The sequence below is a fragment of the Trichoderma virens genome (assembly GCF_000170995.1).
Source record: "Trichoderma virens Gv29-8 chromosome Unknown TRIVIscaffold_82, whole genome shotgun sequence".
NCBI classification, from domain to species: Eukaryota; Fungi; Ascomycota; class Sordariomycetes; order Hypocreales; family Hypocreaceae; genus Trichoderma; species Trichoderma virens.
Window position 1 is genome coordinate 6,064 of NW_014013667.1, and position 12,445 is coordinate 18,508.

General features: G+C 47.9%; 4 protein-coding genes across 4 annotated transcripts; 3 read left to right on the forward strand and 1 right to left on the reverse strand.

Moving 5' to 3' along the window:
* Positions 1-327: 327 nt before the first annotated feature.
* Positions 328-1,399, reverse strand: TRIVIDRAFT_46955 (uncharacterized protein; the record flags this gene model as incomplete). Its single annotated transcript, XM_014098429.1, has 3 exons — positions 328-629; positions 692-1,076; positions 1,136-1,399. 3 exons carry the CDS (start codon positions 1,397-1,399, stop codon positions 328-330), a joined length of 951 nt encoding a protein of 316 aa, XP_013953904.1.
* A 1,083-nt stretch (positions 1,400-2,482) lies between these two features.
* TRIVIDRAFT_89754 (uncharacterized protein) lies at positions 2,483-4,567 on the forward strand (the record flags this gene model as incomplete). The annotated part of the gene is made up of 1 exon (XM_014098430.1): positions 2,483-4,567. The coding sequence occupies one exon, from the start codon at positions 2,562-2,564 to the stop codon at positions 4,347-4,349; it is 1,788 nt and encodes a 595-aa protein (XP_013953905.1).
* A 1,628-nt stretch (positions 4,568-6,195) lies between these two features.
* TRIVIDRAFT_155869 (uncharacterized protein) lies at positions 6,196-8,271 on the forward strand (the record flags this gene model as incomplete). The annotated part of the gene is made up of 1 exon (XM_014098431.1): positions 6,196-8,271. One exon carries the CDS (start codon positions 6,196-6,198, stop codon positions 8,269-8,271), a length of 2,076 nt encoding a protein of 691 aa, XP_013953906.1.
* A 2,382-nt stretch (positions 8,272-10,653) lies between these two features.
* TRIVIDRAFT_89752 (uncharacterized protein) lies at positions 10,654-12,137 on the forward strand (the record flags this gene model as incomplete). The annotated part of the gene is made up of 2 exons (XM_014098432.1): positions 10,654-10,991; positions 11,050-12,137. 2 exons carry the CDS (start codon positions 10,703-10,705, stop codon positions 11,928-11,930), a joined length of 1,170 nt encoding a protein of 389 aa, XP_013953907.1.
* Between the last annotated feature and the right edge of the window lie 308 nt (positions 12,138-12,445).

Consider the following 12,445-nt stretch of genomic DNA (forward strand, 5'->3'; position numbering starts at 1 on the left):
TCTACTTTTTTTAATCGATCCCTCTGGCGCTAAGATCTTACAGTAATGGCAAATGTGTCGCTGTATACGGAGTGCAACGGGTGATGTTGTAGCCCACAAGGCCAGGGATAACTTATGGATCAGCATCTACGGAAAAGGTAAGATCTTACAAAATACGCTGCCCCTGGAAAGCCTTTATCCATCTCGTTTGTGACAAGTCAAATTCAGTCTACAACATCACGGAACACGTGCGCGACCATCCTGGTGGAGCAGTGAGTATGGACAAGAAGCTGCCCCAAGGCTGGCCTGAGTCCTGAGGGTTAAACTTGGATAAAATATATTAATAAACTAGTTCAATGAAGACGCCTTTGATTTGCTCTCCATCAAATCTAAGAGAACCTGGTCTCGTTCTCTTTCCACCTGGCCAATATCGACATTATTAATCCAGCTCTGCACGCTTTCATCTAGAGTGTTGAGACTCTCTGGTGTAAGGTCAAACGCATGCTTTCGCATATCTTCTACCCAAGGTTTTGCTGACATGCCAATATGTTCGAGAAGATGTCTGAAACTTCCTCCTCCTCCAAGGGCATTGGTCATGAAAGGTCCCGTCAAGGGCCATCGAAGACCTGGGCCAGAAGTAATAGTGATATCTGGATAACTATCGATTAGCCGTTAAAGGTAACAATAAAATTCATACTGCTTGCGGACGTACCAAGCTCCTCGGCTGAAATGACGCCTCGAGAGACCAGACTGTAAGCTTCATAGTAGAGGGCCATCTGTAATCTGTTGGCAACGAAGCCAGGCGTTTCCTGCTTTATATGAACAGGCTTCTTGCCCAGCGAGCGGTAAAATTGCATGGCCCTCAGCGTACAAGACTCTTCCGTACCAGGGTGCGGGACCACTTCGACCAAAGGTAACAGGTGAGGAGGATTAAAAGGATGCCCTATCAAAACCCGACCCGGGTTTTCCTTGCAGTCCATGGTAAATTGCGAAGAGGGAATGCCGGACGATGAGGAGATGAGCAGGACATCCTTCGGGGATATCGCATCGAGATGAGCAAAGAGATTGCGCTTGAAATCCACTCGTTCTGGTCCGTTCTTGAAACAGCATTCAGGTCAGTATGGTACTTTGCGACCCATGATGGACGATTCCTTACCTCTTGAATTAAATCAACCTGCCCAACAAAATCATCGATATTCTCCACGAATCTGTAATTGTCCAGTGAGGCATTCTCGGCGAGTCCAATTCTCTCCATTGTCACCCACTCGTGTTTCAGCCACGCCGCGAGCTTTTCGTGAGCTCCAGGCGCTGGGTCGGCGACGATAACATTGAGACCCTTTGCCAAGAAGAGGAGCGTCCAGCTGGAGCCGATCACTCCAGTGCCCACGACTGCGACAGTTCTTATGGGATATGTGGCCATGATATACTAGGGGAGATATTGTAAGGTTAGCGAAATATGTTGTGCAAGTGTAATTAAAGGTTCTCATAAAGATCTGGATATATCTATTCTGCAGAGAGTCGGTTATATATTTATTTACAACGTTGGCGCTAGGCGTCATGTTCGGAATGACCGGCTCTGACAAGTGTTCTACAACTAACAAGCAAGTTTTACATTCTACGGTGAAAGCGATAATAAAAAGTAGGGTCCGATGACGAAACTGCCGAGGATCCTATATGCCGAGTTCATCTTCACTTTTATGCCATTTGCTGTTTAGCTGCTTCAGCCAGTCGGAATGGCGATAGAAGCGGAGTGAAGCGGAGTTCCCGTTCGCTGCCGCGGTATGTTACCACTGCGGCAGCGGAGCCCTCTTTCTCTACAAAGATCGAGGTAAGAACGATGCGTTAATTTACGAATCTACGTCTATAATATGACTTTGCTGTGATTAGGATGTCGAGTAAGGACGTCGGTATATAAAGGGACGGCTTAAAAAGTATACCTGCTAGCCTAGAAAGTATTACTTTTCTATGGGACCTGTCGATGCAGGGTCTATAACTTGATGGGTATAACTATTAAAAATGAGGGTGGTAGGGGGTTGCATTGTGGGGATGATGCAACCGTCTCAAGGTTGTCGCAGACTATTGTCCTTACACTGCATAGCGAAGTCACATAAGTGCTATAAGCCTTCCATAACTTACTATTTGACTAGTTTATAGCTAAGGGGCAGGGCTATAGCATCTAGTGCAGCCTTAGCTTTTGTATAGTCGTGCTTAAATTTAAGACTATATAACGACTCTATTGCCAGCAGTGTTCATGTCTAAACCTGGGTTACGAATGGCTTTAAAGTAATATTAATTTTGATAAAGAGAGACAGCTGAAAGACTGACGAGGGATTTACAATACGACGTCGGTCATACCCCTCAAGTTGTGGGCCACGTAGCCATAGGTCCCCTGCAAGAATGATACTCTCTAATCATGCAGGTATTCCTTCGAGGTTTTCGGCCGTCCCTATATAAAGCCCTGACCGACATCCAAGAATATTGAGACGGTGGCTACCCATTCTCACATCAATCAATGAACATCCCCATACCTACCATCGAATTCCTCGTCAACACTTCAAGGCCCTCCTTTCCCATCATCCAAGATGAAGCAATCCATCCTGCAGCGTTTGCAGAAGGAAAACGCCACTACCTACAAGCGTACTGAAGGTGCTTACGGCCCCGGTACATATACAGACACAGAATTTACCCCCGTGCCCGAAGAGAGCTTGAGAATCTTTCGAGAACTCGCAGCCAGAACACCCGGCTTCACCAAAGATGAGAAGCTCCTAAGCGGCGTCAAATTTTCTGGTGATAGCTTGCCACTCATAGCAGGACCCATCAAGTCGCAGGCCGTCACAGCGGCCTTGCATGCCATGGCCGGCGTCATTGGGCATGAGATCCTGCAACTCCGTAGAATACAAACCTCGGGCTCGACAACCGTCAATGTCGACCATGCCGGCATGTATCTCGCCACTCCTGCCCTGGTGCATATCGACGGTGAGTCGGGCCCGTCCCTGCTCAAGCACCCGAAGCTACCGTCCTCGGACAATGGCGCGTTCAGCGCCACCCTCAAGATGCGCTGTCAAGCTATTTATCCATGCAAGGACGGAACTTGGTACCAACTGCACGGGAGCACGTTCCCGGACCCGGTCCTCAAGGTGATTGGGGTTGACCCCAATGCCGTATTCCCCAACGGTGACGCAGCCTATGAGCATATCAAGGAAAAGATCCAACCCCATTTTACGTCGCGCGAGCTCGAGATGATTATGGTCGAGCGCGGCTTGTGCGGCGGCATCGTGCGCTCGCCGCAATCCTGGCTGGAGACCACCATGGGCCAAGTTCTCGCCAACCACCCGCTAATCAACTACCAGCAGGTGCAGTTCAGCGCAGACGCACAACCGCCTGTGCCATTGCCGACCCTCTCGCAGACGGGCGGCGATGCCAGGCCCCTGGCAGGGATCAAGGTGCTCGAGCTGGCACGCATCATCGCGGCGCCCGCAGCAGGTGGTATCCTGGCCTCTATGGGCGCCGACGTGCTTCGTGTGCAGCCGCGTCAGCTGGTTGACTTCACGCCGGCGCAGATGTGTGGGTTGATGGCGGGCAAGCGCACGCTGCACCTCGACCTCGACGCGGAAGAGGATCGCGAGAAGCTGCGCGGGCTGATCGCCGACGCCGATGTCATCATCCAGGGATACCGGCTGCGGTCACTAGAGCGGCGCGGGTTTGGACAGCCACTTGCGCTCGAGTTGGCGGCAGCGCGGAAGCGTGGCGTCGTCTTTCTCGATGAGAACTGCTTCGGGCCAGACGGATGTTACGCCGAGCGACCCGGGTTTCAGCAGGTGGCCGACGCGGAGTCCGGATGTAGTTGGGTCATGGCAGCGTCGGACCCTTACGGAGGTTTTCCTGAGGGCGCCGGCGTGTTGCCATCATTGCCCATCGCGGACATGTCGACAGGCGTCGTGGGTGCTCTCGCCATCCTCTCGATGATTCGGGACCGGGCCAGGCTAGGGGGCTCCTGGACGGGATGCGCCAGTCTTGTCGCGTACCAAGTCACGACGCTGGAGCCGTGGGTTGGCTTATACCAGAGGGACGTGGTAGAGAGCATCGAGAAGAGGTTTGGATATGGACGCATCACCCCTGACTTGTTCGTCGTCGAGATGTACTACCGGGTCCTGGCGGCGTGGGACCGGCATGCCGAGAAGAATCTCCACTCGTTAACAGGGGATGAGGACTTTTATGTCCACTTTGAAGACAGCGTATTTGGGAAAGACTTGCGCATCTTAGCGCCCGTGGTTAAGTATCCCGAGGATCCGGCAAGCCAGTTCCACTGGACTAGCCCTCCGGTGCCATTTTGTTTCCACAAGGTAGTTGCTTTTGGAGCTAAGGAGTAGTTGAGAGTGAGAGTGGGCCATTGAAGTGATGGGTTATACGAGTTTGTTGGTTCCACCTACACTTGGGCCCTTGCAGCATCTTGAGACAAAACATCCCGTCGAGTGCTAAATTGTTCTTTTGCTATAAAAGCCGCTACAGCACTTTCATGATTTAAAAAAAGAAAATAACCCCGATATGACCCTATTTACTTCTAGAAATCTGATAACACATTGCTCAGTCCATTGCCCATTTTCCAGACTGTATCCGGCAGTATTAATGAGGCTTATGCATGTCAGAGGTATTTGTTGGTGTTTTGTTCGACAAAACTCATTTGACACGAATAATCGTCAATGGATTGAGTAATAGAAAAGTTTCTCCCCTTACGATATTTCGTGGAAATTGTGAGTCGCTGTGTAATTACTAGTTTGATTCACATCATATGTAGTCCCCCAGATACGTAGCTTATCCTAATTTTAAGGCTTCTTACAAGGCAGATTATTATAAAGATACTTTTACAAAAAGAGGCTGCGGTAATAAATCACATAAAGTAGGGCGAAAAAGGATCCGCCTATAGTGAATTGCAAGGTGGTGTTTTTATTGGTTCGATCGTGCGTGAATGCCCAAGGCTGCCTAATATTTTATTAGAACATAAGGCTGCTTCATGCAGCGCCACACACCTTCTTTCTTTCATGCTTCCTGCACTTTTTTTATTGCTCTTGTTGTTTTTGTATCCGCTTTGCGGTCTGATATCTTTTTTATTCACTCCTGTGGATAGAAACGGCATGAGCCGCCAATCACGTCATATTCGAAGGCCATAGTTTAGAGAGCCACTGGTATTTAGAAGCCGAATCTTCAATACCTGTCTTCGTTAAGATGGATCCTCTTAGTGGCCTAGCGATAGCGGCGGCGGTATTCCAGTTTCTGGACATGGGTGGAAAACTCCTTGTCAAGGGCTGGAGATATTACGAACAGATGCGACACGAATTGAAAAAGGAAAAGCCTGATAACAGGAAACTTAGGGAAGAGGAGAGAAATTTAATGCAATCCTTTGCTGACTTGGATTTCCAAATTCGCGGCATCCGAAATGCTTCCGAAGATATGATGGCCTCTGCACCCACAACATCGGCCCAGGATCAACCATTGCAGTTACTGTCCAACTGCACCAGCCTTTCAAAAGATCTGGAGAATATCAGAAATCAGATTAAGCCACCTAATAATGAGAAGATGAATTGCAACTTACATATATATCGTCGTTCGGCTAAAACAAATGAAAATGGGCCAAGTTGTCAAGATTGCCAGAAGAGAAACGAGGAAGAGATCAAGGAATTCAGAAGGAATGAAAAAGACTTTGAAGGGATCAGGGTGCGATTTGAGACTCTCAAACGCAACGTGATTGATGCTGTGGTTCTAAGTCTTTGGTACGTTCTTGCACTTGTGTGGTCAACTAAGCAATATCATCTTATGAGACAAACCCAGTTAAATGCAGGAACTAACTCGCGGGCGCGGTTTAGGGATGACTCAAAGCGTACGAAACAATGGGAATTGCACTTTAGTAACCAACTAGACAAAGTCATTGACTTATTTGAAAGAACCGAGAAAACGAAAGCGGATACTTGTCCGGAATTATCATTATCAAGCCAGAAGACATCTGTACAAGATCAAATTCATCTCATCACAGATGAGGATGTGATCAGGCTGAGGGAAACTCTACAACCACTGGTTCAGCCTGGAAAAGGGTCGCTATCACTGAAACAGTTAGCGGAGAGCATAATTAGATCTCTTGATATCGAGGTCAGAGCTTCGGCCGCAGTTCGCAGAGAGCTTGTCAAGCTTCTTTGGAAGAATGATTGGAAGCTGGATATTTCCATGACAGACTCTTCCTCGGTGAAGATTAACCCTACCATTGTTGCACAAGCTATAGCCGCAGGGATTCGGTTTAATACCATCCAATCACGCGAGGAGGCGATTTCAGACAACTTTCATACGACATATTCTTGGATCTTCCAAAATGAACCTCTACAAACACACGATATACCCATGTGGGACAGCTTCCCTAAGTGGCTTGAAGATGACTCGAACAAAGTCTACTGGATCACAGGCAAGCCAGGTTCTGGCAAATCAACTATTATGAAACTGATATTGCGACAAAAGTCTTTCTGGGATTCGCAATGCCAGTCTCTTGGATCACTCCGCCTTCTTCTTGTCAAATACTACGCATGGAATCCGGGTAACACGCTACAGAAGTCCCTCGAGGGCCTCAAAAGGACCATTATATCACAAGTGTTGGACCAATGCCCTGATTTAGCCCCAATATTGACACCAAGACGCTGGGCGTTCTGCCAAGTGTTAAGAAGCACCTCAGGCATCCCCATGTGGAATACGGAGGACATAGAGGAGTCCATCGAGACATTGCTCCCCTCGTGTGGAAAGAATATCAAACTCGCATTATTTATTGACGGGCTTGACGAGTTCGACTTGCCGCCTATTGAAGTCATCAAATGTATTCGACATATAACTGCACGATGCCAAAGTGGACTTAAAGTATGCGCTGCAAGCCGACCATGGACAGAATTTGAAGATGAATTTAACGAAGGCCCAATGCTTCGAATGCATCTACTAACAAAGCAAGACATGAGAACCTTTGTCACAGAAAATTTCAAGGGTAACAAAGGCTTTGATGAGCAGAAGCAATTGAATTCTGCAGCCGCTACTCAGCTTCTTACTGATATAGTGCAGAGGGCAAATGGGGTTTTTATCTGGGTCTCGATAGTTGTGCAACATTTACAGGCCCTCTTCCTCGAAGGGCAGTCGATAGCTCAAGCTCGGGAAATCCTCGAAGTCCTCCCTTCAGACATCTCGTCCCTGTACGATGCCATATGGGCCAGTATCCGTCCGGAAAATCTCCTTGATGCTTCCTATATGATGCAGGTGCTGAGAGCTGCTGACGGCCCATTGCCATGGTTTACAATGTGGCTGATTGAAGAATCGAGGTTTACCTCAATAGACATCAACAACCTCCCCGATGATGAAAATTGGAAAGATGTCGCTATGAAGTCATTGAAAAGGAAACTTGCAGCTCGCACCAAGTGCATTTTGGAAGTTAATGCAAGTTCAAGCGGTGGTTTTGTTGACTTCATCCACCGCACTGCTCGGGATTGGGCTGTGCAGCCTGACAATTGGCAGTTGATCTGTTCCTCGAGTACACAATTTGATCCTCACTTATGTATCCTAAAAGTTGAGGCTCTCATTGTATCTCACCAGGGATTGAGCGAGCTGGGAGACTTTTGGGATACTGTAGCGAGAGCCCTTTGGCATGCAAGTGAGGTCAAAGACAATCCGGAGAATGCGTTGGAGTTCGTCAATTCCCTGAACTCATTTGATGCTCAGGTCAGCAAATTATTTCAAGAAACTTCAATTGGATGGGCAATGGTCGGCAAATATGCTGACCATTGGTCAGCTGGACAGGACACCAAGCGACGATGGCGGATCCAAAACACTTTTCTTGGATTAGCTGCACAATTCTCTATTCTACCCTATATTAAGGCTATGGCGCTCTCAGACCGACCTCATTTAGCTCAGCGGTTTTCCCGAGATTCCCTAGGGCTTCTCGAAAACGCAATTTTTGGTTACTCTTTCTATATGTCGTCAGCTCTTTTCCAGAACGGTTTTCGCCCTCGAATCCCTTGCGCCCGGAGGTTGGCTACTGTGAGATATCTATTAGGGCAAGGGGTTTATCAATCGAAAGTGCACACAAGAGATGGAAGACACGATCTGAAGGAGGAGATACAGAAAGTGTCTCTGGAAGATCCGGAATACTATGCCACAGTAGCAAGCTACTTGGATAACAGAGATCTCAGAGCAAGTGTTAAAACTATTGGACTGCGCATTAGGTATTTTTTTTTTCCAAGCCAGAAGCGTAACTTGATACAGTTATACTGTTGATAATTGTGTTAGTCTAATAATTTGTTACTATAATGATACATATTATTATAAACCTACTATTGTAAGTAGGCAACATCGCTGTGCAAACTATCCTTGTAGACAAATATATATTTCTATATAGGTAAATTGCAGAAGAGATAGTAGACGTAAAATATCAAATTAGAGTTGTTGAATTGTTTCCCCGCATCATCACTATCCACTCATTCAACAGCTCGAGAGATTCTCAATTGAATAGGTACCCAGAGATCAATATCAATTTAAATGAAAGGATGTGGAGGAAATGATGGAGAATTCAAGTCAAGGATTTACTCAATTATTGTTGATTGCTATATATTAGCGAGATTCTCCCAAGTTGAGCAAAATATCGCGTCGCGCAATGGTTCTTTTTAGACGATCACCAATGTGCTACATTATAGATAGCGGTAATGGATCGATGGCTCACTCGATCACACTTTCTCATTATGCGACGGGATACTTGTCAAGTTCGATCGTTATAAAGCTCTATTTAGGATGGTTACAACATTATGTTTTAAGATAAGTTGCATACCCGCTCGTTCCTGTAGATGTATAAGTGAACACTATCAAAAATCAATTGTCTGGCATTAATCATACAAATGAGGAAGATTTCACCTGCATTCAAGAACCATCTCTATCACAACAGCAATTTATGTGCGATCGATGTCGGCGACCTCTTCTTTCCTCCTTTGGCAACTCCGTTGCCCAGAATGATGGTTGGGACGCAGCGCTTTGCCAACAATAACGTTGGGTTTCGTCTATTGCATGCCCCATCCATTCTTTCAACTCGGTCCGAATCTCCTCCCTGTTCAAACAGAGTATGGAAAAGTATGTTGCTCCGTAAGTCTAAGTCCTCAGCTCTGACTACACGTCGCGACTTGATCTCGACCTTGCTGTTGCTGCGGATTAGCACAAGCTTTCAGGTCGTGCATGCTTTTCCTTTAATCTTATCAATAGTTGCAATGGAGCCAATGAAGCCACCGGCTGCCCTCTTACTTGAACCGCCACCGTCGGGACCTGTTGACGTTTTGCCTCTCTCTGTGCACTCGAGACCACAAAACTCTTCTCATTTTACCTCGACGGTACCTCCTCAGGTCATCCGTCCTCTTCTTTCGAGAGTCTGGTCTGAGTCTGGTGCGGTCATGGTATCAATTATGAAAGTAATTTGAGTTCCCTTATTGAAATGTATGGTAAGTTTCAACCTTTACCAAGTCTCCCAACATGTACTCTGACATGAAAGCGGATGGCGAGATGGATTCGGAGCGTTGAGAACAGAAGATGGCGTACATACCCTAAGGAGAGCACTGTCCTTTCATTCTCTCAGAAAGGTCTAGGCACATTGAGCTTCACACCTGGACCTGACATCTTCAGTTAGTTTCTATTTTTGCGGCGAATCGCATGTTTCGATGCGATTCAGACAGGGGTGCTGATTCACGCCTTGACTGCGTTGTCGATAACGTTGTGCCGGCTCCAGATCACAACATTACAGACCATACCTCGACAGGGAGTTACACAGCGGTTGGGACAACGATAGCCAATAATACAGCGTCCCTCTCGGCAATAATCGCATATTGCATGGGCCTTTTGTTGTCGCCCCGCCAGGTCCCTCTGCGAGTTAGGCTTAAGGGCCGGCACTTTTGGATATCACCTGTGGTGTTGAAGCGGTTAATGATGGCGGGGGCTGTTTCGGAAGATATCGAAGTTGCGCCACCCCTCGCCCAACGGCACTATCGTTCCGACCACCTAAGGGAAATAAATCTCTTGACTCCGGAGCAAAATCTCGATTAGGTAGCCTGCCAAGCTTCTAAGGGGATCATCGTTGCACTACGTCTAATGGTGCATGCGGATGGCGCTCCCGCTCTTAATAATTAATACACCTGCTATATATGGAAGCTCTTATCTCCCCTCCGCAACTAGCCCATGTTTGCGGGCCATTGTTAGCGGCGGCTGCGCGAGAGGCACCACAGGATAAGACTTGCCTTATACAGCAGGTCTTAGTAATAGCTGAGGACGGAGCCGGTATCCAATAAGCGAGTATCGTCACCACGCGTGTAGTCTAGCCTCTCGAGCCTCAAGAATAGCCACCAGAATGTTCGATCACAAGTCCGTTTAAGGAATTTTTTGGCACCTACAGCAACCACCCGTGCGCCGCTTTACCCGCGTACAAACAATTCTCATATGCATTGCTCGGTTAAGACGGAAGTGTATCAACTGGTAGAATCAAAAGTTCAATTGACGTGATCCGTCTTGCTCTAATCCTCATTGAGATGGAGAGAGTCCAAGTATGCCGTGCAATGGAGAAGAATCTAGTGTATAAAAGCCTAGTATCCTACTCCAATTCTCAACAGTTTGAATCAACAACATTCACTCTTCAAACCGGTCTGTTCTCAGCTGAAAATCTCCGTCTTCTGACACCATGCTCTTCTCCTCCCTTGCAGTTGTTGCGGTTGCAACTACCGCCTTGGCATCGCCGGTAAAGCCAAGTGCCAAGACTGGTGCTCTGTCTGTGAAGCGCGTCTCCAACGTCAAATCATTCAAGAATGTTGTCCAAAAGGGCCAGGCCCGCATCAACAAGATCAACGGTGCCAAGGCCGCCGTGGGTAACATTGATGTTAGCTCCGGCCCTGTCACCAACGAGGATGTTACCTATGTTGCATCGGTCAGCATTGGCGGCTCGTCCTATGACCTCATTGTCGACACTGGATGTAAGTCGCTGTTACATAACACTGAGCAAAGAGCGTGATAACCTGATAACTTCTCTAGCTTCCAACACCTGGTGCGGTGCTCAGAGCAAGTGTGAGCCCTCTTCCACTGGCAAGTCCACCGGCGGTTCTGTCTCGGTCAGCTATGGCTCTGGTTCCTTCTCCGGTACCGAGTACAAGGACACTGTTAGCTTCGGTGGCTTGACCGTCTCATCTCAGTCGATTGGCTCTGCCCGCTCTTCCACTGGCTTTGATGGTGTCGATGGAATTATCGGCTTTGGTCCGGTTGATCTCACTGAGGACACCGTCTCCAATGCCAACACTGTTCCTACCTTCCTGGATAACCTCTACAGCCAAGGTTCCATCTCCAGCGAGGTGCTTGGTGTCTACTTCAAGCCGGAGTCTGGCAGCGACAGCGATGACACCAACGGCGAGCTGACCCTCGGTGGTGTTGATAGCTCCAAGTACACGGGCTCCCTCACCTACTTCCCTACCCTCACCAGTGGCTCTGCTGCTCCCTACTGGGGCATCTCTATTGCTAGCTTCACCTACGGCTCGACCACCCTCGCATCGTCTGCCACTGGTATTGTCGATACCGGTACCACTCTCATCTACATCCCCACCAAGGCTTACAACGCCTTCCTGTCTGCCGCCGGTGGCAAGACTGACAGCTCTTCTGGCCTCGCTGTCTTCACTAAGCAGCCCACATCCAACTTCAACATCAAGTTTGGCTCAACAACCTACAGCCTCACTCCCGCCCAGTACTTGGTCCCCACCGCCCAGTACAGCTTCTACGGACTCAGCTCTGGCAAGTACTATGCTTGGATCAACGACGGTGGCAGCTCTGGTGTCAACACCATTATTGGCCAGAAGTTCTTGGAGAACTACTACTCCGTCTTTGACACCACCAACGGCCGCATCGGCTTTGCTACCGCTGCCTAAGTGCATTTCTGGTTTGTGTCCTACTTATGAACATGTTCACAACAAACTCTCTGCGGGCGGTCTACGGTTGTCCAGCATAGTGAATATGTTGAATCATAAGAGGGTTGCAGGGCGGTTAAGGATAAAAAAAATCTACTTCAGTACTCAAAATTGGTGCCAGGTTTAGTTAGCTTTTAGCTCCATTTTAGAGGGAATATATATGCGTTTACATTTATATTGTTGATGACAGTGCTGTGTGAATACTGTAATACACACTTACTACCCTATTCTCCGCCGACATCGACACATTCGAAATAGAACGCACGTCCTGGTCAGAAACTTTGACCCAAACTATCAGAGTAGTTGAATTTGAGCCAATGAAACAATATCTTGGAGTGAGGGCTAATAACAAAATCCGCTTTTGCATGCTTAGGTTGGTAGCCAAAGATGATAGCAGCGCCCCTCCAACGATAGTGCCCGCGCCACCAAGCCTCATCTGGCCCTTTGCCTAGGTATCTACAATTAATATATTGAAT